This window comes from Sarcophilus harrisii, chromosome X (genome assembly GCF_902635505.1).
Source record: "Sarcophilus harrisii chromosome X, mSarHar1.11, whole genome shotgun sequence".
Taxonomy (NCBI): Eukaryota; Metazoa; Chordata; class Mammalia; order Dasyuromorphia; family Dasyuridae; genus Sarcophilus; species Sarcophilus harrisii.
Window position 1 is genome coordinate 14,599,469 of NC_045432.1, and position 27,309 is coordinate 14,626,777.

At 45.9% G+C, this 27,309-nt stretch overlaps 1 protein-coding gene across 1 annotated transcript in view; it reads right to left on the reverse strand.

The window, feature by feature from the left end:
- FRMPD3 (FERM and PDZ domain containing 3) overlaps positions 1 to 27,309 on the reverse strand; it is a 75,569-nt gene that overhangs the window by 22,568 nt on the left and 25,692 nt on the right. Inside the window, 9 exon segments of the mRNA XM_031945270.1 lie at positions 1,533 to 1,677; positions 5,618 to 5,797; positions 6,895 to 6,984; positions 7,534 to 7,660; positions 10,141 to 10,277; positions 12,574 to 12,693; positions 14,470 to 14,601; positions 19,962 to 20,069; positions 20,275 to 20,380. Of these exon segments, the coding sequence (XP_031801130.1) occupies positions 1,533 to 1,677; positions 5,618 to 5,797; positions 6,895 to 6,984; positions 7,534 to 7,660; positions 10,141 to 10,277; positions 12,574 to 12,693; positions 14,470 to 14,601; positions 19,962 to 20,066 (1,036 nt within the window). The 5' untranslated portion in view covers positions 20,067 to 20,069; positions 20,275 to 20,380.

The following is a 27,309-nucleotide window of genomic DNA, read 5'->3' on the forward strand; positions in this document are numbered from 1 at the left end:
CATCCTCCTGGCTCTGCTCACTTCACTTTGCATCAGTTCATATAACTCTTACATGGTTCTCCAAAGTCCCCCATTCACCATTTCTTGCTTGGATCTAGATCTGTGATTTCATTGGGGTAAGGAACTTCTGGCGGCATGGGTTCTGCCATGTATTGTCACTGAAGGGTTAAATAACTTACCCAGGGTCACATAGCCAGTGGAGGTGGAACTTCCTGCTCTGAAACTTCCTCTGCATTTCTCACTATATAATAATATTCCACTATATTTATATACCATAGTTTGTCCAGTCATTGATATCCTCAGTGACGGGCACTCAATTTACTACCTTAAAAGTGCTGCTTCGAATATGTTGGCGTAGATTGAACTTTCCCTTCCATTTTTGATCTCTTTGGGGATACGTGCCAGTAGTGGCAACACTGGGTCCAAACTTACCAAGAGTTCAGGGACTTTTGGGGTAGGGTTCCACATTGTTTTCTAAAAGGGTCGGACCGATTCCTAGCCGCACCAACCTAGCTTTCCACAGGCCCTGACTGTGTGGATTCCTGGTTTGGGCCCCTGTTAGAAATCTGAATCAGATCCCCAAAAGCCCAAATCAAATCCACCAATTGCTCATCTAAGTGTTCGGCTTCACCGGCCCAGTTTGGAGGCACGGATTAGGTGTGTGGACTTTCCTTTGAAAGGTTTTATCTCGAGTGGACTCACGAGGGTGACGGGGTTGTTGGTACCTGTCTGATTTGCCATGCGTTTTGTGGGTTTGTTAATGTCAGATGCTCTTTTCCTGGGCAGGACTATGTCTTTCTACCTTAAGTTCTGCACAGGGTTGTTGTGTGCATGGCTGGGGCTCAATGGGTATGCCGGCCAGTTTAGAGGAGGTTCACCTGCAAAGAAGCAAACTCATTCATGGGCAGGTTAGAAACCTGGCTGCTTTGCTGCAGTCCCTCCTTTTGATGTGTTGATTGAGAAGGTGGCATCCCCAGAAATCATCCCTCCCCATCCCACACAGTTGCATGGCAATGATAATTTCTATAGCACATCACAAATCACAAGTTTTGGATTTATAACGAGACCACAAGGTGGATTGTGTAAGTAACTCATTGTTAACCCATTTTACAGATGAAGAAACTGATTCCGAGTGTAGTTCTCTTTCTACTTCACCACATAATCTCTTATACCTAGGCAAATAGTATTGTAGTCATTGTATATTATTATATGTTATTCCTCTGGTTTCCTCACTTCACTCCATATCGGTTCATGTCATTCTTAACATGGTTCATCCAATTGCTGAATGACTATTTTCCCAGCAGGTAACATGTAGATTACCATGACCCAGAAGCCCCAGAGAATGATGGCCAAAGGGTCTGCGGGCCTACTTCATTCAACAAAGACACCAGGCTATGTCCAGGTGGACCGGGGCAATCCATCTTTGACGGGTGGGAAACAAAGGGAGATGACTATAAGACGCTGAGGCAGCCACAGCCCCCATACCATTGGATCCGCGCCATGGCACACGTAAAACGGAGGCTGAGCCCTACCTGCCTTGTTCATTGAAGATGGAGGAGGCTGGCTGGGAGTCTTGGAGAACATCATTTTCCTCGAATCCAACAGGAGACGGCAGTACCCCGCAATCAGGCAGGCGAAGTTGGTGGCTTCGGGCCATTCCATCAGCAGTACCAGAGGCTGGGAAGAAGATAGCCCAACACTAAATGATTCACATACTTTAACATATTTAACATGTATGGGTCTACCTGCCATCTACGGGAGGGGGTGGGGGGGGGGAAGGAGGGGAAAAGTTGGAACAGAAGGCTTTGCAAGGGTCAAGGCTGCAAAATTACCCAGGCATATGTCTTTTTTTTTTTTGATCTGCATTCAAACTTTATTGCTCTTTCTCTGAATGTGAATAACATTTTCCATCACGATTCCTTTGGAATTGTCTTGGATCATTATATTGCTGAGAAAAGCCAAATCAATCATCATATAATCTTGTTACTATTCTCCAAGCTCTGCTTATTTCACTCAGCATCAGTTCATGTAAATCTTTTCAGGTATTTCTGAAATCTGCCTGCTCACCATTTCTTTTTTTATTATAGCTTTTTATTTACAAGATATCTGGATAGGTAATTTTTCAGCATTGACAGTTCCCATGCAGATATCTTGTAAATAAAAAGCTATTTTAAAAAGCCTTTAGGGAAACTGTTCTGCTTCCAAAAAGCAGAGATTCTTTTTGTTGTTTGCTTGCATTTTATTTTGCTTCACTTTTTCTCTTGTGTGACATGATAATTGTATAGAATCATGTCCATATATTGGATTTAACATCTATTTCTACCACGTTTAACATGTATGGGACCATTTACCATCTAGGGGAGGGCAGGAGGAATTGGGGGGGGGGGATTGGAACACAGGGTTTTGCAAGGGCTAATGCATATGTTTTGAAAAATAAAAAAACTTAATAAAAAAGACTAAATTATCTCCAAGATAAGGATGATACTATGTGTGTAGAGGCACTTTGTGCAAGGATGTGAAAACCAGGAGAATCCGGTGGACTTGCCAGAAGACAAAGTCTAGATCTTCTGTCTTCAAATCCGGTGTTCCTGCCTTACCTGGCCAATGTCTACTGAATGAAAAAGTGACTTGGCTGAAGAAAGAGCTGACTTTCTGGACCTCAAAACTCTGTCTCTGTGCCAGATACTTTCCTTCCTTATTTCTTCCCTTTTCCTCACTTTTCAGGGTTTTTTTGAGCGTGTGTTGCTTTCCCCCATTTGAATCTAAGCTCCTCGGGGTCAGGTACTGGCTGGTTTTTTGCCTATATTGTATCCCTAGCGCTTATCACAGTGGCTGGCATATAGTAAGCACTGTATAAATGCTTGTTTCCTTTTTTTCCTTGCTCATTCTTACTCGCTACTCATCTCCTTTCCTCGTCCTATATTCCCAGAATGCTCTACTTCAGGTCATTTCTTGAGCACGAGTCAATTTCGCTTGTCACCGAGCGTGTCTGAATTGCTGTTTGGGTTAACCAGAATGGGCTGTGGTTTTGATGCTGAAAAAATAGGAAATGGATAAAGAAAAACCTGATTCCAATTGTTACCATTTCCTATACAAGTCTAATCAGCGGAAAGCCATTGTGCCAATGAGAAGGCCAAAAGAGCCCACTCAAATCTCCTTATCAAATAGTTACATATGACAGTTTAAGTGAAACACCAATTTAGAATATAATCTATGTAAAACATCTCAGGAAGATGGGGAATAGCAGTGGAGAAAAAAATCTGCTTGGGAGAAGGCTCGATATGTGATATCCAATTCAGCAACTGGCAATTTTTATTCCATGATTCTTGGTGAGATAGCATTTAATCTCACTGAACAGACACGTAGTAAGTGCCTACTGTGTGCAAGGATGAAGTAATGCCTGTTTTGGAGGAGCTGACATTCTCCTGGAGCATAAAAGGCGTGATTTTGACCGACAGCTGGGAGGGACCATGGAAGGCAGGGGTTTTAAGAGGCAAAAGAGTGGAGGGGGAAGGTATAATGTTATTTATAGGGAAGATATGGGAGGCTAGTTTAACTAGAACAGTGAATGAATAAGAGGAGTCATGAGATAAGACTGAAATCATAGGGAGAAGCTAGATTGAGAAGGGCTTTAGAGGCAAAAATGATATTGTATTTGATCTTAGGGAAATAGGGAGCCACTGAAGGTTTCTGAGGAGAGTCACATGGTCAGATCTATATCTTGGGTAGCTTTGTAACACACAATGGCCTCACGTGTCACAAGATGGATTTTAGGGTTTGCGAGCATGCCGAGAACATTGAAGGGACATCTGGAAGACCTCGTCGTCTATGGGGAATCTTTTCCATTGGACCTTATACTGCCATTCTCCATGATTTGGGGGGCATGCAGGTCTGTCTGTTTCTATGCCTCACTTATTATGAATAATTAGTCAGTTGACATTTACTAAGCACTTACTATATGCTGATAAATCATTAAACAAAGTTATTTCTGTGGCTGCAAGGGATCAAAAGATCCCGGATCCTGAGCTGGCAGGGCTTTCAGAAGCCACCTAGGCCAAACCCAGATGTGTAGCTAAAGTCACACAGATAGATGGTAGCTGAGGTATTTGTCAAGAAATCTCTCAAGATCTTGTCTATACATAGGAGATACTTCTTGTCTCTTTTATTAAAGCCTTTAAGTCTGTGTTCTGCTCTGATAAATCAAGTGGCTTTTCTTTAAAGGAGCTCTTTACAACTATCATGTCATTTTATCTGCACAACAACTTTGGGAGGTAAAATACTATTATGATTCCATTTTACAGATGAAGAAACTGAGGCAAAGGGGAAGTGACTTGCCCAGGGTTTCACAGCTGCTCTAAGGATGGTTTTGAGCTCATCTTCCAGATTCCAGGACCACTACACCACCTAACTTCCCCTAGCATTTATATAGTGCATCCTATGTGCCAGGCACTGTGCTAAGCACTTCTTAGCAGGATTCTCCCATCTCCCATAGCGGGATACATATTGCATTCACGCCCTTCTCTCCACTAACACTGCCTCCATTTTGTTCAGAACCTCATTATCTCCCAGACTGTTATTACAGTGGTTTCTTAAGAGGTGTCTCTGGCTCCAGTTTGTCCTTTCTCCAAAATCCCGTCTCTGCCCAGCCCCCAAAGGGATCTTCCTGAAGTTTAGCTCTGATTGCATCATGAGTCTGCCCCCAAACTGCTGTAGGGCTCCCTCTTGCCTCCTAGATCAAATCCAACGTCCCTGTTGACTTTTGTAACTCTTCCACTCCTGCTTACTTTCCAGACTAATTGTAAAGAGATCTACTTCACATCTAATAAGTGCTAGCAGAACTAGACTAGACTCAACCTTCCATTTCCCACCTCAGGGCCTTTGCATAAGCTGTCCCCTGTGCCTAGAACGTGCTCCATCTTCACCCTTGCTCATTGGAGACTAGCTTCTTTCAGAGCTCACTTCCTATGGGAAGTCTCCCTGAAAATCACTTTAGATCTATTTCATATTTAATTTTTAGGGATATGTTGTGTCCCCCCCCAAATGGTAGGTAATGGTGGGGATGATTTCCCTCTTGTCTTTGAACCCCTTTGTACAAAGCTTGGCACATAGTAGGCACTTGTTGAATGACTCGGTATTAGAGAATGTAAAGGCTGATCTGGGTACAGCGCTGGGACTTCCAAACACAGTGTCTGTCTGCCTCCCATGAGTCAATGGTGAATCAGCGATGGATAGAGTTCCACTCAAGTTCTGGAAGCTTCTCTTCTAATTAAGTGCCTCCTAATTAAGTTGGTTGAGACTGGAAGCTCTTTGTACATGGTGCCTAACATGTAGGGGTGGGGGGAGCAATGCGCTGATGGCAGGGGAGCCCCAGGAAAGGAGAGACCTCTGAGGATGGGTCACCGGGTCATTTTACCTAGTGAAATGGTACATTTACATTTCACGCTTCTCATCCCTGACCCCAGCAAATGCTGCGACCCTTGTGGGGGCATCCGTCAGGGCAGGGGAGGGAGTCTGAAACTGCCATCCTAGGGCTGCCTCTATGAGCGATACCAGATCCCTAAGGCCTGATTCAAACGGAAGGCTGACGCGCTTGTGGCTTCGCCTCCCGAGGGCTCACCTTAGCGTCCAAGATGCTGGTCTCTACCCGGGCTACGCCTTGGTTCTCCTGGAACAGCTGGATCTTGCTGATTTTGCTGAACTCCGACAGCACAGTGGTGAGGTTGGTCTTGAGATCAATCACGTGGCTGATCCCATGCCGGGGCCCCACCAGGAGGGTCGTGGCAGAATGTTTCTCGTCCTGCCGGGCGGGTGACCCCAGGCACATGCATTCAGATAATTCACAGCAAGGGGTGGAGGAAGGGGGAAGACATGAAGAGGAAGGAGACATGAAGAGGGGATGTGGGGCAGCTCTGCTGGAGAAGGGCGAGTGGGACGAATCTAGTGGTTCTGTTACCAGGCCCAGGGGGTAGCTGGGAAGAAGGGCTGCTTCGACCATTCTAGCTAGTAAGTCCCAGGCCCCTCCTCATATTCTCCACGAGACCGTTCAGGTCTCCCTGGCCCCTTCCTTCCCTTGATCTCAGAAATGTGGCTCCAGAGATTGTAATCATTTAAACCTGGAGTGACCCCCAGCCTGGCTGAGCCAAATAATGAAGGGGGCAAAGCCTGTCTTCAGGCCCTCCCGCCTCTGCTTTGGCACCCTGCCCACCCGGTCCCCCTCCTGTTAGTGCCCTTAGGCAGGGGTTGCGTCCTCCCATGCAGCATCACCCATCCAGAACTTCCCCCCATTCAAACTTACCTGTCCCATCCTGAGTCCCAATCCCTCAGGGCCCTGCTGGGAACTAATCTGCTAAACTCGGTTCTGAGAAGGTAACGGCTGATCATGGCTTAATGTGTTCCATCCCCCCCCCACCTCAGCCCCTCAGATAAATTTGCTTCTCTGAAAGAATTATGGGTATCTTGAATCGGAACTGACTGAGGGTAGCCTAGTACAGGGGATGTTTTGGGGGGCGAGGGATCGGGTCAGTAGCCACTTGTTTAGGGGATGCATAGGGCCACGGCCTTGGGAGAGGTCACTTCGGCTAAAGGCTTCCTGGACCTACCGAGGCCTAGCTTTATGTTGCTGCCTTTTCCTATATATTATCATCAGCTTCCTGTCGACACCTTGCTGAATGGTCTCTAACCAGCACGCTCTGGGTACATGGCAAGCCCCCAAGCCCAGCGTGCCAGATGAGATAGAAGGTAGTATAACATCAGCCAGCAAGGGCTCCGTTCTTAGGGGGCCACCCCGGACTTGTTGGGGCCTGGATGGAGGCACCCAGAACGAGGGAGGGAAAATCCCTTTTGCCATCTCCCCCGACACACCCCCCTCCACCCCTAGCCTCGCCCCCCACTCACCAGGCCCACAGTGTTGAACAGGACGCCTGTGAAGGTGGGAAGTTCGTTCAGAATCCGAAGATATTGAAGCTTTGCCTGCATCTGGGAACCCTACAGAATAACAAGCCCCGTGACTGCTGGGCCTTGGGAAAGAGGAGGTTAATGCGGGATGGGCAAATGAGCCTCGCCCAAGCGGGGCGCGAGGCTCCCGAGCAGAGAGTGCAACCGGCCAAGTCTCTTCGGCCCCTCGACGCCCCATTCTCCCGCTTTTCTATCTCCTCCTCCATCTTCTAGTGCCCAGTGCTTTCCTGATGGCCAGAGTATCCCAGCCAGGCCTGCCCGCCCCAAGGGCCACTGCTATCCAACAGACGGGATTCTGGGCTCTCTGCCTCCAACCCAACTCCTCTCCCCCATATGCCTCAGGTGCAGGGCCGGTCACTTTCCTGTAGTTGTCCAGGCCCTATGGGACTTCTCTTTGTGCCAAGACCGCCGAAGAAATGGGTATTCCCTTTGCTTCAGGGGCCTGGCTTTTTGGAGTGACTGTGCCAAACGAATGTGTCTCCTGAAGGAAATGCACCCAGGGAAGTAGCATCCCTAAGTCCACCTCCAAAGCCACACCTGGCAGCCCAGAGGCCTCTGAGGCCAGCCTGCCCTGGGTACCTTGGTGCCGCTGGGGGGATGGGCTTGATGTGCCTTCAGTTGTTGGGAGAGTGATTTCCGAAGGTTTTTCTCTTTGATGCTCTGTAGGAGGGAGGGAGGAAGAAAGGGTTCCAGGCCCCACTCCTTCCTAAAAGCAGAAAAGGAGGAAAACAATGAGACAGAAAAGGGAGAGAGACAGAGACAGAGAGAAAAACAGACAAAAAGAGACAGAGACAGAGAGAGAGAGAAAGACAGAGAGATGAAAGATAGACAGACACAGAAACAGAGAGAAAGGAGAGACAGAGACAGAGAAATACAGAGACAGAGAGACACAGAGAGAAGCTAGATGGGCAGGAAGGAGGAATATAAGGTCCTAGCTCTAGAGCTGCAAGGATCTCCAGAGGCCATCTCACCCATCCTTCTGCATTTTACAGCTGAAAAAACTGATGCCCAGGAAAGTGAAAGGATTTGGAAGGAAAGTGACACATACCTAATCCAATCTCATTTTCCAGATGGGGAAACTGAGGCCCCATGAGGGAAATCATTTAAGATCATTACTCTAGAGATCATCTGGTCCAACCCCCTCATCTTACAGATGAGGAAACTGATGTCTTGAAGGGACTTGACCAAGATCACACGGGTTAAAAAAAAAGTGGGATGAAAGCCCTGGAGAGAAGTTGGGAGGGGAGAAGGCTGCAAGTAAGACAGATAAGAGAAGCCAGAGGGCACAGAGGGAGAAGGAAGGCCATGTTCTAAGGCCCAGTGTTGGGCTGCAGATGAGATCAGGCACAGAACCTTCGCCACCACCCCGTCCCCCTCAACTCTCCTCCTGACTCAGAGCATTGAGTGTCTGTGGCACTCGCTGCATGGGCACTTTACATTAGTAATAATGACAAGAGTGACCCCTTGTGAGGCTGAGTGCTCTGTGGTTTATAAGACTTGGCCGTCTTCCAGACACTGACAACAATCCCTCGGGGGAGGGAAGGTTGTGGGTGTGAGGAAACTCCTTTTACAAAGAATGATCAAAACTGGATTCGAACCTTATGAACTTAGGGGGTTACCTGGGTCACTGAGCTTAAATTGGCCGTTCGGGGTCAAGGCCACTGTGGGCCTGGTATGGTCTTTTGACTCCCAAGAAAGCCAGCCACTAATCTGCCTTTTATGATGATGTGCATTTGTCAAATGAAGAAACCTAAGTGACCTGTTCAAGGTCTCATGGTTGGAGAAGTTGGGTACATCCACTCCCTCATTTTACAAATGAAAAAACTGAAGCCCAATGAAATGAGGTGATATGCCGAGGTCATAGCTGTTAAGGGTAGGATTTGAACCCAGAGCCTATGACTTCTTACACAGTGTCTGTCTGCCTGTTAATGGGGTAGCAGTGATGGCTAGAGTTTCACTCAAATTCTGGAACTTCCCTCCTGATTAAGTGCTGTTTGGTCCCAGTCACGCTACTTCCTGTTGACTGGAAGCTCTTTGTTGGGGAGATAATGAAGAGTTGATGGCAGGGGAGCCCCAGGAAGGGAGAAGCCTCTGAAGATGGGTCAGTTCCACACACTTCTTGTTCTTGACCCTAGCAGGTGGCGTGATACCTGTGGGGGCCTCTGGCAGGACAGGGGAGGAAGTCCAACCGCCCACCATTTCACAGAAATCATAGATGGTGCAACAAATTGTGGGACATGGATGCGATGAATGAATGAATGTCGTGAATGAATGAATGAACAAATGAATGGATGAAAAAGCATTTATTAAACAGTTATGCGTTGCGTACTGGGCCGAGCACTGGGGATACAGATAGAAAAAGCAGGACGATCTGCTCTCCAGGAGCTCACAATCTAACAGGAGGAGACATCGCTTATCAGTTCAGTTGCAGGGTGGGTGGAAAGGGCCAGAGGCCCTAATGCAGCAATAGGGCAGGTGGCAAGGTCCGGGGCTTCCTTTAGGGGTGCATCGGCAGGTCAGATGGCGAATGACAAGGCCCGGAAGTCCTCCATGTCACTGAAAAGATTGTGGTTGATGTCTCCCAGCTCATCCATGTAGTGGGAACGTTGCCCCAGAAATGGAGTCTGGTTGCCCTGGCACCGGGGGACAGGGAAGGGGACCCTGATGGTAGCTGGATGGAATATTACCATGCCCAAAGGAAAATAAATAGAGGGAATTATGAAAAAAGAGAGGAAGGAAGCAAGACCCAGGATGATTAAAATAATGTAGAAAAATAGAAAAACAACAGCAAACCAGTAGTACTGAAACACCGATAATTATTCTGGTCGAGAAACTTGGCAAAGGAGTTGAGAAAAAAGCATCTCCCTCCTTTCTGGCTAAAAGTGGAGGACTGTGAGATACTGGGGGCACTGTATTTATTGTTGCAATTGTTTCCACTTAATTGTTTTGCTGTGTTTTTTTCCTTTGCTACAAGATTACTAGGTGTGTGGGGGGGTGATGATGGCGGTGAGGGCACAGGAAATGAAGGTAATGTGAAAAAAAAGTCTGCCCAGGTTGACCTAGTTTCTTTCAGAGTCACCCTACCTGATGGTCTGCTCTCTGGAGGGCTGTTTCCCTATTCCTGCTTGATCTTATACAACATCCCATCCCCCCCCGACTCCCTGAAGACCTGTCCGGACAACTCACTCCACATTCTTGAGGGAGAACTTCTGGCTGGGGCGTGCGGCGGAGACGGTGATGTAAATGTGGAGTGCGGCAAGGCCTAAGAGCATCTCGGGCTTGGGGTCCATTCCAAAGCGTTCTCGGATGACGTCATTTCGGCTCTGGGAGAGAGGTGAAGATGGTCTTTAAATCAAGCCCTTGCCCAACCCTGTTCCTCTACCCTCCCCCCACCCCAAGCCTTCCACCTCCAGTGGAAACAATTCCAAACTCTTCCTAACATTGGCTTAAGTTGCTTTCCCTTCCCAGACTCCCTAGTGTCAAGGCTGCTTGCTCAGAGTCAAGTTAAGGCAGCACATTGTTATTAAAGTATTAGAAATGAAAAAGGGTGAGCGTTAGAGGAAATCTATTGTGATGTAAAATTGTGGCCCAGTGGTCAAGGCAACTGTGGCTTTTTCTTGAACTTTTTTATAAATGTTTCCTTTTACCCAGCATTTCAGCAAGCCTAGCCCGTGTCCTCCCTCCCGTTTCCACCCATGCATCTCCTAGCAGAAAGTGTTCTTATCTCATCTGGCAGCTAAATAGGCTACTCTACCCTCAAACCCCTCTCCTGCTCAGCATTCAGTTCCCATGGCTGTGGCCTGCAGAGATTAGCACCAAAGGCAGCCTGGAAGCTCCCTCCCCTCCTTCAGCTCTTCTCCTCCTCCTCGTTACAACCTTTTTGCCTTTCATGCTACTTGGTTAGCTCCAAATATATACGTTCTTTCTACTCTTACTTTAGAATCCATTGCTCAGAGAAGAGGCTGGCGATGGTCTGTCCTGTCGCCACGACTGCCCTCTTTCAGCCCAGGGCCACTGGACCCCCGGAACAATGGGAAAAGGCCTTAGGAGACGTCAGCCTTAGAGCCTTAAAGCCCGCACTAAGGACATCTTGTCCGACTTATTGCTCCCTTCCTAGATGGCCAGTTTTCTTATCCGGGGGAAATGGAGGCCTTCTCTCTGACCATCTGCCAACTGACATCAATATCCCTATTTTCCTGGGAACTGTTCTAACTACCCACCCACCCAGCCCTTGGGAGGAAAAGAAACCCTTTCCAAAAAGCCTTGGCCCAGAGTCTGGTCTGTGGAGAATAGGGAGAGGGGGCAGGGACTACCCTTCTTCCCCAACCTGAAGGGGGCTCATGGCTGCCCATTTAACAAGGGCAAGGCCAGCACAAAGCCAGTAGGAGGCCTATTGGCTCCAAGCCTTCCTCTTCTCATAGACCGTAAGAAAGGGGGCACTTGTTTCATTTTTGTCCTGGTACCTACCAGAGAGCCTGGCAGGGAGGGACCTGCAGCAGATGTTTGCTGAATGAGCTGCTGACCGGCTTAGTTCCTGCTTTTTATTCAGGTGACAACGGGGCCGGGAAGGCAGCAAAAGGCCCGTCTTGAAAGATAAAGCTCAAGTGGGACAGAATTGAAATCTGTGACTTGTGCCTCTGTGCCCCAATCCCCCACGTGGGCCCAGGAGGCCACCTTGGAACCTAAAGGGATTGGCTCAGGAAAAGGAAAGAAGGAAGCAGAGGGGAAGTTGCTGCCGAATGGCCAAGACTGGGACTTTGAGAAGTGCTGCACAACAAAGACCACTTCTGGTTAGGGCGGCTTTGGGGCTTTGTTTTGGTTTTGTGGGCACAGGAACCTCCCGGACAGTAGGCTCCCTCTCCCACTGCAGGTTAGTATCTCCTTTGCAACTTAAGCATCTTAGAGCATTGCCCACGGTACAGAGAGAATAAGGGCCTTGCCCAGGGTCCCAGAGCCATCTGGTGGAACTTGAATCTAGGGCTTCCTGACTTTTAGTCCAGAAAAGTATAATCCAGGATTGGGCAGGCAAAACTGTGTGTGAGGATGTGCGCAGGAGGAAATGGGGCAGCCTGGGAGATGGCAACACTGATGATAATCCAAGGGAGAAAGTGGCTTTGGTTAGAGGAGAAACTCCAGTATCTGAGCAATAGATTTCTTTTCTTCTGTCCTATCTCATTTCTAATATAATGAAAATAGCGTGGTGCCTTAAATTAAGACTATGGATATCACGTAGAACAAGAATATCCAAGGGGGGATACTGAGAGACTTCAGGGCCATTCATTTTGGAAACCAATCTGTAATCCCTGTCCCAATGACTCTGGGTCGGAGGCAGGAGAGCGGCCAATCTGGAGCCAAGGGCAGCTTTCTTCCCCCATGGGCTAGCTCTGATTCTCCCTCCTTTGTGCCAGGCAGCCTGGGTACCGGCAGCTCCCTCCTCTTGGACTGAAGCAGCTCATTGTGCCCCACTGAATGCCCGGAGGAGAAGCCTGAGAGGGCCAGCCCTGTTTGGCCGATGTGCGGTTCTAGCGTGCCGTTGCCCGCTTGCTTATGTCCATGTGTTTCCTCTCTGCTTGTGCCCCTGTCCGCTCCCTTGCCAGGACCCCAGACTACTTCTCTTACCTGAATATACAGATACTCAAAGGCAGCAGGATCTTGGCGCAAAAGCTCCACAGGGTCTTTGGGGAAGAAGCTCACCCGGAAGAGGCATCTCATACCTTGGTAGTGCGTCCGCTGAACCACCTGAGCAAAGGGGTGAGGAGGAGGCAGGAGTCAGTAAAAAGTCAGTGGAACAGCTGGGGGGGGGCCCGGAGAGCTGACATGCTGTTTCCCTAGCTCCTTGGGGTCTCAGGCAGGGGTGCCTTGGAGCCGCTTTAAGAGAGGAATCGATTACAACCAAAATGACTGATGTCAAAGCAAAAGTCATCAATGAAGCTCACTGAAAAAAAAGTTCCAAAACTGGGACAGGGGATAACTAACATGTCAGGCGACGTCTTTGAAATAATCAAACTGAATAATAATGATCACTGAATCAAACCAAAAATATGACCTTCAACTGAGATAAATGCAAAGTCTTATACTTAGGGTCAAAAAATTAATTTCCCATGTGTAAACAGACAGAGGAGATATGGGCTAAATCAAAGCTTCTTAAACTGTGAGTTGTGACCTCCTATGGGGTGTCATAACTGAATGTGGGGGTTGCAAATTATGATTTATAATCAGTAAATATTTGATTTCTATTTCTATTTTATATACTTATATACTCAGGATCGTATAAAAAGTTCTCAGGTGAAAAGGGATCTCAAGTAGAAAAAAGTTAAGAAATCCTGGGCCACATAGCGAGTCATACAGAAAAAGTCTAGTGGGCCATAATCTCAATAAGAACGAATAGGAAGGATGTTGAGAAGCTTGAAAGTATCCAGAAGTAGACAGGAAAGGATGGTGAAGAGCTATTACAGGACAGGATGAAGAAACAGAAGATATTGCAGCATGGAGAAAAGAAAGCTTACTTAGGGCAACATCACGGTCTTCAAGTATCTGAAGGGGAGGAGAGATGAGACTTAATCTGGTTAGCCCCAGCGGGCACGGAACAGTGGCAGGAGTATGCTGAGAGAGGCTAATTTAGGAATGATCTCAACAAAAATTATTTTCTGAATTCAAAGAAATAGAATGAGCTGCATTAGGATAAGAGGTTATTGACCACCTTTCGGTGGGCTTCAAAGTAAAGGCTGGAGGACCACCTGAATGAATGAAAAAAGCTCTCGTCAAGCACTAATTGTGTGCCAAGAATTGTGCCCAGTTTGGGGGCTACATGGCTCTAGAGTATATGGGAAGGCCCCATGAGGCTTAGGATATGGCAGCAAGGCAGATGGTAATGCTTCTTCTCTGATATCATTTGTACTTGTTACGAATGTTGTCGAAGGGACTTTTGTACAACTCTAAGCTGAACTAGATCAGTTGTGTCAAATTCAAATAGCAAACCCTAGAAAAACATCCCTGTAGCCACATGTTGACTTAGAAAACTACATACTGACATTATCTATGTTCTATTGCATTTTCATTTATTTTATTAAATATTCTCCAATTCTATTTTAATCTGGCTTGGGCCCAACAGGGAGTGTTGCCTGAGGGTGAAGTATTTGTCACCTCTGCACTAGATGGTTTCTGAGCCATTTGAGCCAACTGAGAGTTTGTTGTTTTTTTTTTTTTTTTCCATTCTAAATATCATAGCATGCTGAGGGAATTTCATAGGTAGGTAGATAAGAGAAATGCCAGTCTTTCCTATCTGGTTCCCTAGGTGACCCTGAGAATACCTGAGGTCCATCCCTATCCCACTTCCACATCCACCCTAAACCTCTACCCAAAATGGGATCTGAATTTCTATAGTCTTCTAAGGGCAGATGGGATACCAATGGGCTGTTCAATGGAGCTTAGGGACAAAGTTCCAAGCCTGGCTGACCTCCTCAGGCCCCGTTTTGCGGGAGAAACTCTAATCAAACCACAAGAGGAGTCACTTACATGGGCCAGGGGCTGCTTGTCCTGGAGAAGCAGGAACTTGTGGCTCTCTTCTGGGCTTGCGTACTCCAGGACGAGAGCGAAGTGTTCGATGTATCTTAGGGAGAGGCGGTCCTGCAATGTCACCATCACATCCTGAGGAAGAGGAGATAAAGGACTTGAGGGGCTGATTTTTACTCACTCTGCTATTCTAATAAATTTCAAGGAAAGGAAAAAGGAAAAAGGAAAGGAAAAAGGAAAAAGGAAAGGAAAAAGGAAAGGAAAGGAAAAAGGAAAGGAAAAAGAAAAGGAAAAGGAAAGGAAAAAGAAAAGGAAAGGAAAAAGAAAAGGAAAGAAAAAGAAAAGGAAAGGAAAAAGGAAAGGAAAAAGGAAAGGAAAAAGGAAAGGAAAAAGGAAAGGAAAAAGGAAAGGAAAAAGGAAAGGAAAAAGAAAGGAAAGGAAAAGGAAAGGAAAGGAAAAGAAAAGGAAAGGAAAAAGAAAGGAAAGGAAAAAGGAAAGGAAAGGAAAGGAAAGGAAAGGAAAAAGGAAAGGAAAGGAAAAAGGAAAGGAAAGGAAAAAGGAAAGGAAAGGAAAAAGGAAAGGAAAGGAAAAAGGAAAGGAAAGGAAAAGGAAAGGAAAGGAAAAGGAAAGGAAAAAGGAAAGGAAAAAGGAAAGGAAAAAGGAAAGGAAAAAGGAAAGGAAAAAGGAAAGGAAAAAGGAAAGGAAAAAGGAAAGGAAAAAGGAAAGGAAAAAGGAAAGGAAAAAGGAAAGGAAAAAGGAAAGGAAAAAGGAAAGGAAAAAGGAAAGGAAAAAGGAAAGGAAAAAGGAAAGGAAAAAGGAAAGGAAAAAGGAAAGGAAAAAGGAAAGGAAAAAGGAAAGGAAAAAGGAAAGGAAAAAGGAAAGGAAAAAGGAAAGGAAAAAGGAAAGGAAAAAGGAAAGGAAAAAGGAAAGGAAAAAGGAAAGGAAAAAGGAAAGGAAAAAGGAAAAAGGAAAAAGGAAAGGAAAAAGGAAAGGAAAGGAAAAAGGAAAGGAAAGGAAAGGAAAGGAAAGGAAAAAGGAAAGGAAGGGAAAAAGGAAAGGAGGGAGGGAGAGAAAGATGGAGGGAAGGAGGGAGGGAAGAAAAGAAAAGTCCAAGAAAAAGATACAATCATTTTTAGAGAGGGGCAAAAAGGCCTTCTCTGATAGAGCGGGCCCCAGGGAGCAGGATCTGGCTAGGGATCTGCTGTAACTGCTGCTCCTGGCTGTTTGGTTGTAACAGCTGAGGATTCTGCCCATCACTAAGTGCTCTGAGCTCTAGACAAGCACATAAGCCTAGGGATAGAGCGGTACTCAGAGGCGTGACAAAGGCAGCTTGGGAAGAGGGTGCCAGACAAAAACAGGAGCTCTGGGCAAGCTAAAGGGCCAAGAGCTGAAAGATCTCCTTTGCTGCCCACTGAGAGCTGTTCAATCGACTGAACACTCGGGGCAGATGCTGGAAAATATCTCCTATTAGTGGTTGCAGGGCAGGTGCTGCTCGGAATTGCTAAAGGGAATTTCTTCACCGGGAGCTCTCTTAGTCCAAAGAAATCGCAGGTGCAGATCATTATACAGGTAAATCACAACTGAGTCGGTGCTGCTGGAGCTCAGACAGGGGCAGATGAGATTTTCAGCCCATTTAGCACTGGGAACCTAGACAGCCAAGCCAAGCCAAGCCAAGCATTGCCAACGAAAGTTACAAGCTTAATGGCTCCCGGGCCGTGCTGTCACAGCTCACCCAGGCACCTCTCAGATACAAGTGCCTTGGCAGCCTGTCAAAGTGCCAACGAGCAGCCAACTGTAGCCGCCAACTGTAGCCGCCATGGAGCCAGAGCCAGAGTCATAGCCAGAGGCCACGCCTTACAGCCACTGGAGGAAACGTCCAACTCCACTGAGACCCAAGAGCATATTTGCAGACACCGACACTGAGAACTCTAGAGCTGGATGGAATCAACCCTCTTGGAGTTTTGTTTTTCAGAGGCAATTAGGATAAAATGACTTGCCCAGGGTCACAGAGCTAGGAAGTCTTAAGTGTCTGAGGCCAGATTTGAACTCAGGTCCTCCTGATTTCAGGGCTGGCGTTCTATCCACTGCCCCTAACCCCCTTGTTTTAACATAGGAGGAAACTGAGTCCTTATTCAAGATTCTACATGGGTTTAGTCAACTTCTTCATTTTCCAGAGGAAGAAAATGAAGCAACAGAAACTAAGGAGCTCAGAGACCCTTCCTACTTGATATTAAATGCAAACTGAACCCTGACCTTGGGAGTGAACTGGTGTCCCTTCAATAAGCTGTCTACTATTTGGCCTCTTCTGCAGACTGATCCAATGTCTGTCACAATGATGTCACAAAACTGTGGAGGAGGCTTTATCCCATATCCCTAGATGTGGGAAAGGCCGGGGAGTCGGTCTGAAATCACAGATTGGTTCTGGAGCTACTGCCCCTCCCTTTACTGCTTCCAGAATTAGGCCTAAAGCTCTCTGGATTGCTCTTGATTTCATCTGTCTGTTACGAGTTCTAGAGGAGCTCACATATACAGGGCCTGAAATCCCTTCACTTGCCCCAGGTTTCTCCAGATAGGCAGGACCGCCACGGGTCACAATGAGGGGTGCCACAAAAACTGCAGCCCTGGTGCCCATCTGGGGATCCAGGAAGATGTGTGTGTGTGTGTGTGTGTGTGTGTGTGTGTGTGACCCTGTTAATCCATATTTATGTATATATACAAACTAATATTTCGTTTAAAACCTCAAGTGAATTTATAAATATTAACAATAATATAGTCTATATATTAATATTTAAAATAATTTTCTGTGTATATATAAAAACTAATAATATGAAATATTAGGCTTATATATATTAATTTTTTATACTAACATGAGTCAAAAGGATGAGACACACACACATGCAAACATGCAGATATTGTGTGTGTGTTTATGTATGTGTATATCAACCGTCAATCCATATTTATGTATATATACAAACTAATATTTAATTTAAAACCTCAAATGAATATTTTAATATTAACAATAATAATATAGTCAATATCTTAATATTTAAAATAATCTTCTGTATTTATAAAAACTAATATACAGATATGAAATATTAGTTTATATATATTAATTTATACATTAATATGTCAAAAGGATGATACACACACATGCAAATATATAGATATTATGTGTGTGTTTGTGTATGTGTATATCATCCTGTTAACTCATAGTTATGTTTATACATGTGTATATATTATATATAATATATATGCATAAATGCATATAATTGTTGTTATTCAGTCATTTCAGTCATGTTTGACCCTTCATGACTCCATTTGAGATTTTCTTGGCAGAGATACTGGAATGGTTTGCCATCCCCTTCTCCAGCCCATTTTACAGATGAGGAGCCTGAGGCAAAAAGGGTGAAGTGACTTGGCCAGAGTCACACAGCTAGTACATGTCTGAGGCCAGATTTGAACTCAGAAAGAAGAGTCTTCCTGATTCCAAGCCCACTGCTCTATCCACTACAGCACCACCTAGCTGCCGCCATATATACATATACACAAACTAATTATTAGTGTTATTTGTATATTAATTATATACACACACACACATGCACACACAAACTAAATAGGGCTCAACAGGATGATACACGTAGACACACACATATAAACATACACACAAATGTGTGTATCTATGTGCATCATCCTGTTGAGCCCTATTTAGTTTGTGATCCACTAAAACCAACAAAAAACCAGCTCTCTTGGTGTCAGTTTCCTCATCTGTAAAATGCAGATGAGAACACCTACTGTTGATGTGAAAATCAAATAATCATATGTTCAATCACGTAAAAGGAAATGGAGGGAAAAGAATACTATTTACAAAGCACTTACTAAGTGGTGGGCACTGTGCAGAGCACTTTTACACATATTAACTCACCTGATCCTCACAAAAAACACTGGCAGGTAGGTGCCAGTATAATCATCTTTTTACAATTGAGGAAACTGAGGCAGACAGAGGTGAAATAATTTGCTCAGGGTCCTAAAGCCAGCAAATGTTCAAGGCCAGAGTTTAACTAATATCCTCCTGCCTCTGAGCCCAGCATTCTATACGATGTGCTTTTAAAAACACTTAGCAAAATGTTAACTATATTTATCCCCATCAAATTTCAATTTATTTGATTCAAATCAATTCTCTGGTCTATCGAGATACTAATTGTTGTTGAGCTCTTTTTTGGTGCTGAGTCTATCCCTTAACTTTGTGCTCTGCATCACTGGAAAATTTGATAAATATGCTGTATGGAATTAGCTCGGATCCCTGCGGCACTCTCCTGGAGCCTTCTTTCCAAAATGATCTTCACCACCAATGACTACCCTTTGGGTCCCACTTATCCAAGCAGTTTTGAACCCATCCAGCTATACGTTTACTTAAGCCCATATATCTCCAACTTGTGAACAGGACTCTTGTCAAACGCTATGCTAAAATCTAGGCAAATTCTATTTATAAGATTCCATTGATTGGTCAAAAAGAAAAAAAGGAAACAAGGATAGTTGGGTACAACTCTTCCTTTCCTTTCTTTATTTTCAGATCCCAACCATTCCCTTAATAAATATTTTCTACAGTTTTGCCAGGTAAAATCAAACTCACCGGTCTAGTTTGCAGAAAATCCCTTTTTGAAAATCCAAACAATGAACATTTACCCTTCTCTGTTCCTGTGGCACCTCTTTTTCCTTATGATCTTTCAAACATCACTGACTGGAGGCCTTTCAGCATGGTGGACACCATTTACCTGCATCTGAACTCTTAAATTCAGCAAAGGCAGCTAGTTTTTCTCTTGTTCCCTTCCCACGTACCCTGGTTTCCAATGTTCTATTAGCCACTTTGAGCTGTTCTCTCTAATCCAAATGTCATTCGCTTTGGCAGAGAAAACAAAATCCAAGTAAGAGCTAGGAATTCTTTCTGCAATCCCCGGGCTATCCCTTTGGAACAGCCATCCCAATCCTTCTAATCTGTTGCTTTGTCCCAATCCCAACTCTCATTTTAAAAACAAAACCAGGCATTATATAAATCCTAGCTACTATTGTTAATAATTATTATTATGAGCATGACTTCGAGACCAAGTATACTCTGTTGGGAGCAGCTTAGTGCCCATCCCCTCATCCCAACGTGCACACATGGCAACAGTGTCCTACACCATTCTTTTGTAGGTCAGCTTGGCACAATTTGGAGTTAGAGAACAGATCTTGGGCCAGTCCCTTCTCTTCCCTGGGCTTCAATTTCCCCTCAGTAGAATGAGGAGATTGGTTGAGATGGCCTCTGAGCACTCTTCCAGCTTTAGGTCTGGGACATCATGTATCCTTGTACACATACCCATCCCATCCCAGACTCCTTGCCCCGGCATGACTAAAGAGTGGGTGCCTAGAAGCCAGCCAGAGTGACCTGCCTCTTTTTCTCTGCAACCCCTCCCCCAACCCAGTTGCCTTTAGCTTTGAAACAAAAGGAGAACCCGTACCTTGACTGTTGTTCGGCCATCAAACGTGAAGGACTTGATCTGGCCATTCTCTAAGAATACCTTCAAGACATTGGGGATGAGGAGGAGGGCTTCTTTCTTCAACATGTCCTGGAGAAAAAAGCAGGGAAGGGATAGAGAAAAGAGAGGAGAGGCAAGGTTTCCAAGGGAGAAATGGGGTTGGGGTGAAAGAAGAGAAAGGAGGAAGAACAGGACAGAGGCAAGCTAGAGCTGACTGGGGAAAGGGAAGAGCTAAAAAGCTACGATCTTCATTCAAAGGCAACTGCAGCTGATGCTCAATCAAAATGGAACTTACTGGGTCTTTTTTGCTCGCTGTGACCTTCTGAGAATTGGACCTTTACGGGACTGGACCTCCGCTCAGCTTTCTTAGCAGCTGCTAAGAGAAAGGCTGATTCCGGAGGCTGAAAAGAGAGCAAGGGATTGGTTAGGTTGTCAATATCCTTCACGTGCCACAGATGACTTAGAGACAATTCTGTCTTTTAAAATCAATTGGCCGATCAGCAGGTATTTATTGAACACCTCTTACTGGCCCTGTGCTAGATTTAAGCGATTTTTGTGTGCTTGGGGGAAACGTGACTTACTAGAGATTGGTGGAATAAAAGCATTTGTGTGAATTGCTTATTGTTATAATACCTGCATCCCCAAATAAATCTTTTTCTCTCCTTCCTAGTGTTGTAACCAAAAAAAACCCTTAAAACCAGTCCAGCCAAAGTCATCAGCACATCGACTAAGCGTCCCCAGTGCTCCACAGCCAAGTGGCACTTTGCAGAGTGGTGGGAGAGAAAAGAAAAGAGGGAACATATTCTTCCTTATCCTCTCCGAGACCAAGTCGGGTCCATGCAATTCCCCGGCCTTCGGTTTCTAGTGTTCACAGCTCTCCTTTCCATTGTCAAAGTCATTGTGTATATTGTTTTTCGGGTTCTGTATAACGTAACGCCTCTCTGACTTCTTCCCATTCATCAAAGAATCCCATTTCTTCCCACATGGATGAGAGCGAATTCCTCAAGTCAAAGATCTCCACCAAATATCCTCTCCCAATGATGAATGCATCTGCTGCTAGATTTGGATGGGGGGGGGAGACCCTGGCTCATCTGTACGATGGTTTTTGTTTCGTGTAGAGGCAATAATACCAAAGCAGTTCCCGGGTATTGCCCCATTCATCTTTCACACGCTACTGGTTCCGAGAGGTAGGTACAGGGCCAATATTAGCTTAGAGGTGGAAGAAGTCTGGCCTTGGGTAATGATTTTTCCTGAGTTATACCACAAGAGAGTGGGAGGCATCATACACATAGGTTCTACATTATTGTTGCCTGTCAAAGCAAAGATTTTATGAATTTCACAGTATGTGTCGGGCACCATAACGGGTGCTGAGGACAGAGGGACATAAGTGAAGAGAAAGAGCAATCCCGTCCAGGAGGACAGACTCTGCAGAGGTGGAGGCCAGAGCTGGACTATTGGGTCAGAAAAACAGTATATGGAATTTCAAATCACTCTGGAAGGTAGGTTGGGGACAAGTTGTTAAGGGCTTTAAATACCAAATAGAGGATTTAGTATTTAATCCTAGCAGCAACAGGAAGCCTCTGAAGACTTCTGAACAGGCTGTGATATGGTCAGACTTGTGCTTTAGGAATATAAATTTGGCAGCTGTGGGATGGATGTATCAGAGGGAAATAAAATACAGAATCCAAATGAAAGAGATAAGCAAGGTCCCCAAATGTTCCTGTTTGGGGACGGCAATCTACCCCCGTAATAATCCGCCAGACCTCCTTAACAAAATCGATGGCCATTTGAAGCAATTAGCCTAAAATACTATCAGCCATGGTCGATGTGATGGCTACTTTAGCTAAATTGCTTCCCTCTGCTCCACTTTTTTCCCTTTTATAGTCTTTGTTACAAGGGCAGGCTGGCATGAGGAGGGGAGGAGAAGGTAAACAATCAAAAAGAAAGGGGATGTAAAAACCCTAGAAAATGTCAATAGATATCAATGGCTTTTTAAAAAGAAAAATCGGCCCAGCAATTCATTCAAGTACAAAGGGAACAGGAGACCTACAGCAGCCAGACCTCAGATGGACAAGTGAGCCGGGGCTCAGGATAGAAAAGAAGCTATAGAAACTGGGGGTGACCGGACAATGTTTTAGTCCCGATCGGTCTCCCTAACGCGAAGGCCCCTTCTTTCCTCCGACAACATCAGCAATATTCTTCTGCTGATATTCTGGGCTTGGAAATCAGACAACACCACATCCCTGGAGAATCCAAATTACACAGGACCCAAAGGGTAACGGAAATGAGCACAGTGGGTGGACATAGGCTGCAGCACATTACCAACTATCACAGGAGGAGAGATTGTGCAAAAAGACATGATTAAAAGCATGTGTGATCCGAAAAGGTCAGCTAGGGAAAGTGAGCGATGATAGATGGTAGAGCCTGACTGCTGCGTGAGCAGCCACGATTCTCTCTTGGAAAAAACAGAGCCAAGTCTGCAAGGCCCAAAATGGCTCTTCCATGGGAGATCTTCTGGAAGAAATGGACCCGGATTGTACAAGACTGAAGAAAGCATGGGTGAGTTGTAATGGTCACCAGTGGATGAAGCAGTCACGAGATACTGACCATGGCCTTCAGAGGCATAAAGCACTGGCCAGCAGTCACAGGGAGAGGCACAGAATAGTCCAGGTAAGAGGTGGGAATAGTTTCTGATACCCTGAGCCAGAGTCTCAGTACGGCCAAAGATTCAGTATAGGATTGTTTGGCTTCCTCCAGACCCCTCCAAATGAACTGGAGGCTCAATGAGCCAATAATCTTCCCCAAGCTTTTCCCATGTACCTTCTGGGGTTCAATTAAGGAGTCGGGAAGGCATATTGTGCCCCCCCATAAACTTCCTCATCTACACTACCAGTGCCCTCAGGGATATTACAGTCAGATCAAGTTCCCGGGGTCTTTCCCTTGCCCACTGACAGATGTTCCCACAGCCCCAACTGTGCATTTCCATAGTACTCTAAGGTTCACAAAGCCCTTAAGCATTGAATCCCTATTTTAGACATGAATAAACCGGAGCTCACAGAATGAAGTGGCTTGCCCAGAGTGCCATCTCTTCTCTCCACTCCCACAGCCACCAAGGTGATGATTCGGGCCATCACTATCTCTCTCCTGGACTACTGCAATAGCTTTCCACTTGGCCTCCTAGCCTCCAGGCCTCCTTTTAATCCAGCTGCCGGTGATTGTTTCCAAAAATTCAGGGACTGGAACCAGCTCAAACTGCCTTCTGATTGTTAAATGTTCAGGGGACACATATCGGCAAACACCACGAATCGGGGCTCAGCATATTGTTTTGTGAATTATCTAGACTTAAGAAAGTGATGAAGGAAATGGTAATGACTCGGATAAAATTAAACCTCGGAGAGGTAGTTGCTAAATATTTACTTAACATAACAGCCTGAAGTCCAAGTTTGACTATGTTGCCCCTCCACTCTCCACTTGTTCTCTATTACCTCCAATACCAGATTTCCAATCTTCCTGCACATCCCTCCCTCGATCCATACTGGCCTTTCCTGCCACTCGGGATAGGATGACAGCTTGTCTCCCCTTCCCAGGCCTTTGAACAGGCTGCCCTGTGCACCAAATCTTTTGCCTCTTCCCCTCTTCCTTATAGATTCCCTGGTTTCCATTAAGACTTAACTCAAAAGTCACATTTATACATGAAGTCTTTGCTGGTCCCCCAGCTGCTCGTGACTAACCCTCAAGGTGCCTGCTGGAACCTGGCACACAGTAGGCTCTTGGTAAGTGCTTGTTGATTGATGAGGCTGAACTGGATTGAACTGAGTCGTCTCAAGGACATTTCAGCTGGAAATGGGTGGATGATGAAAAATAAGCCAGGATGTCATTCCTGCCCACATCTGACATTTTGCAAAGCCTTTTATTTGACTTGAGTCTTAAGCCAACCCTGTCCACTAAGTACTGCAATATTATGCCCATTTTACAGATAACAAAACCAAGGATCAAGAGGTTAAATGACTTGTCCATGGCCTAGTTTGTCTCTGTCACAGTTTAGATTCGACTCCATGGTATGGCTGGTCTATCCCATCCTCCCCCTTCTGCTGTTACAGCCTAACGACACGTTTGGATATACATGTGCTCAACAACCCCTTCTGCCACAGGATCTGAGAAGAGGGCTTTCTCTCATTTAGTCTTTAGGACCAGGTGGCATCCCATTCTTTCAAGTGCACGTCGCCCTCCCCCCACCCTGTCCCTCTGTGTGTGTGTGAATGTGTGTGTATGTGTGTTTCTACCTCCCTTGTTCTCCCCTTAAAATCTCTCTTTCCCTGCATCTCTCTCTTCTCTGTCTTTCTCTCCCTTTTGATCTCCCCTCACACACTCTCTCTATATCTGTCTCTGTGTCTCTCTCTCCCTGCATCTTTTTCTTCTGTCTTTCTCTCCCTTTTGATCTCCCCTCACACACTCTCTCTATATCTCTCTGTCTCTGTGTCTCTCCCTCCCTGCATTTCTCTCTTCACACACTCTGTCTCTGCCTGCTTTCTCTGTCTCTCTCTCCTTCCTTCCCTCCCCTCTCCCCGTCTTCCCCCTGGCTGGCAGTGATTTCGATCTTTCCTGTAGCATATCAGTGGTCTGACTGTACACAGCCAGCTGCTTCAAAAATGGCTCCACATCAGTAACAAGCCATTTCTTGTCTGTTGAAATAGAATCAATTTCACCTCAGTGCTCACCACGTCCAGCATTTTCCAACTCTGTTCTTGAAAAAGCTTTCCTGTTGTATCTGCTCGAGCTTTTTGAGTAGTCTCTGATCTCATTCCTTCCTGACTTGGGCTTTCCAATACTTTCCCCCATCCTCAACTGCTCCCACCATTTTCACTAAAGCCACTTGAGTGGTTCAAAACATATGCTGATTTCATGGGGTCAAGGGAGAACGTCTTACTGAGTTCAGTCTAGAATTTCTCTGCCCTCTCCATCTACCACGACCATTGGTGTGTAAACGATACTCCCCCCAGGTGGGGTATTTCTCTTTGTGCTCATCTAGCTGAGATAACCAGCCAACCTGGGAAGAGATTTTCTGGTGTTGCCTCAGGATTCATATTAGGCCCGACTCCACCAACTCCCTGCTTGCCTCTCTAAGGGCACCTGGAAGCCATCTTCTTTCCATTTAGTCAGAACTGCCTTCTGTCTTCCAATTTTGTTTACAACAAGCTTTTCAAGATGGTTAATATGCAGCTCCTCCAGCCTTCTCTGTCTGCTTGGAGGTCTTTGCAAAAAAAAAAAAAAAAAAAAAAAAAAAAAAAAAAAAAAAAAAAACCTCACATTTAGGTGACCAAGATCCACACTTAAAAAGAGTCTAAAAATTGTCTCTCCTGCTAATGTCATCACAAAAGCATTAGCAGAAGGGGGCAGAGCACCGAGGCCCATTTTCTCTCTTTCTTTGTTTCCTGGGTTGCCATGGTCAAATAATTTATCACCAAGCGACCATTCCAGTGATAATGTGTCTCGCCTCTCTCTACCAGGCTAAGCAGGCCCTCAGAAATCAGGGTCATCCTGGCGCTGGCACCATATCAAATACATACTCCCTCCCAAGGCAGCGCCAGTCACAAAAAAGCCCAGCTCCTTTTGCTCCTCTAAGCTTTCTTCACCAGCCTCAGGCCCTTTCTCTTCCCTTTCTCTCTGTGTGTGCTATGTCGTGTGTGCACACACATGTGTATCATGTGTGCGCACGTGTGTGTGTATGTGTGTTTAAACTTGCCTTGGACATAGTTGGCTGGGTCAGACGGCCAAAAAGGCTCTATTTACGAAGGGGACAGATAAACCAAGTTATGTCAGTAAAAATAAAGTCATGTATCCTGCTTGGTCCTTGCCTTCAAAGTGTTAAAATATTCTGTCTCCAGAAGGCTCTAATTAAAAAGCAAATATTTGACTGGGGAAGGGAAAGAAGCCCAGTGAGCCATCAGCCTGTACTAGGCCATCAACATGGATTAATTGATCAGGCTTCCCCAAGCTCTCACTGGCCATGGGGCTCATCTAAACAGCTGGCAGTCTGCTTGGCGACAGGTCTTTTTCTGGCTGAAATGGATTTTGGCTTGCAGCGGGGGTTTGGAATTGCTAAGTACCTCTGGGGCCCCTCTGTGAGCCAATAGGCAAGGAAGCAGCCAGGTGGATGAGTGAAGCTGCCCCCCGCCTTCCCTCTCCCGGCCAGGGGAGCCGAGGTAGGCAGCTGTTGTTTCTTTGGAGAGCCAGCCCTTTTGGGATCCTGGTTTCAGGTCTGGTGTCTTATGCCTATGTCCCTCCATCCTTGTTTCTCTGACTTTGCATCCTCCCTATTTCCCAGCCCAGCACTGGGCACAATGGTGGCCATGCTCTGTGCACTCAGTACATGTTCAGTGGTTAATTACCAGTCTCGTACCCATGTCCCAAATCTGGGGAATCATAACTGAGTCCCTGATATGGACTCAGCACTGCCAACCAGCAAGTTGGAGTTTCATTCAGAGCAATCGTCTGTGCTCAGTGTCCCGGGACCTGAATGCTGGGCTTGGCAAGGCTCGTTTATCCGGGCTTGCCCCCAGGACCACCATTCCCTCGGGCTCCAAGATCTTTAACTGGGCACTCTGAAGGGGGCTGTTATTGGATGGGGGCACTGAACCTGGCTTGGGCTTCTCTGAACACATGCAGGCAGAAGAGAGAGACATTGTAGGGAAGAATTAGCGGGGCACTGGCAATGCCCCTCAATGTCTGCTCTCTTACCATCTTGCTGTAGGAAGGGAGGGGACTTTCTACCAAAAGAGAATCACCTTAAAGGAGCATCTCATTACCCCATTAACATCTGCATTCTCAGAAGAACTCCCACAATACATGGGACCTTGCACAAAGGGGGCTCTTCAGAGAGGGCTGGCATAATGAATCTGTCAGTTAGCTTGGGGTATCTAGCAGAACCCAGAAAGCACAGGGCATAGGACTCGTAAGTTTTGACTGCAGAAGGAGAGGTGAAGAATAGAGAGAACAGTAAGAATCTTGAGGATGGGGACCTGGGGACCTGTGTCTTTGTACACCCAGCACGTACCACAAGGCCTCACGCACAGTAGGTACTTGTCAAATTGAAGGGGTTCAACTACCGAGTCAAGAACAGTGAGGATGACAAATGCCTCCCCATTGCTCTCAGCCTCAGGCCTTACTCCACAGGGACACATGGAAGCTCTACTCCTCTTGCCTAGAATTTCTGAAGGCTGACAGAGAGGGAAGGCAATTCTTTTTTATGTTAAACACGGTAGAAATATGTTAAATGCAATATATGCATACATATTTATACAATTATCATGTCGCACAAGAGAAAAAATGA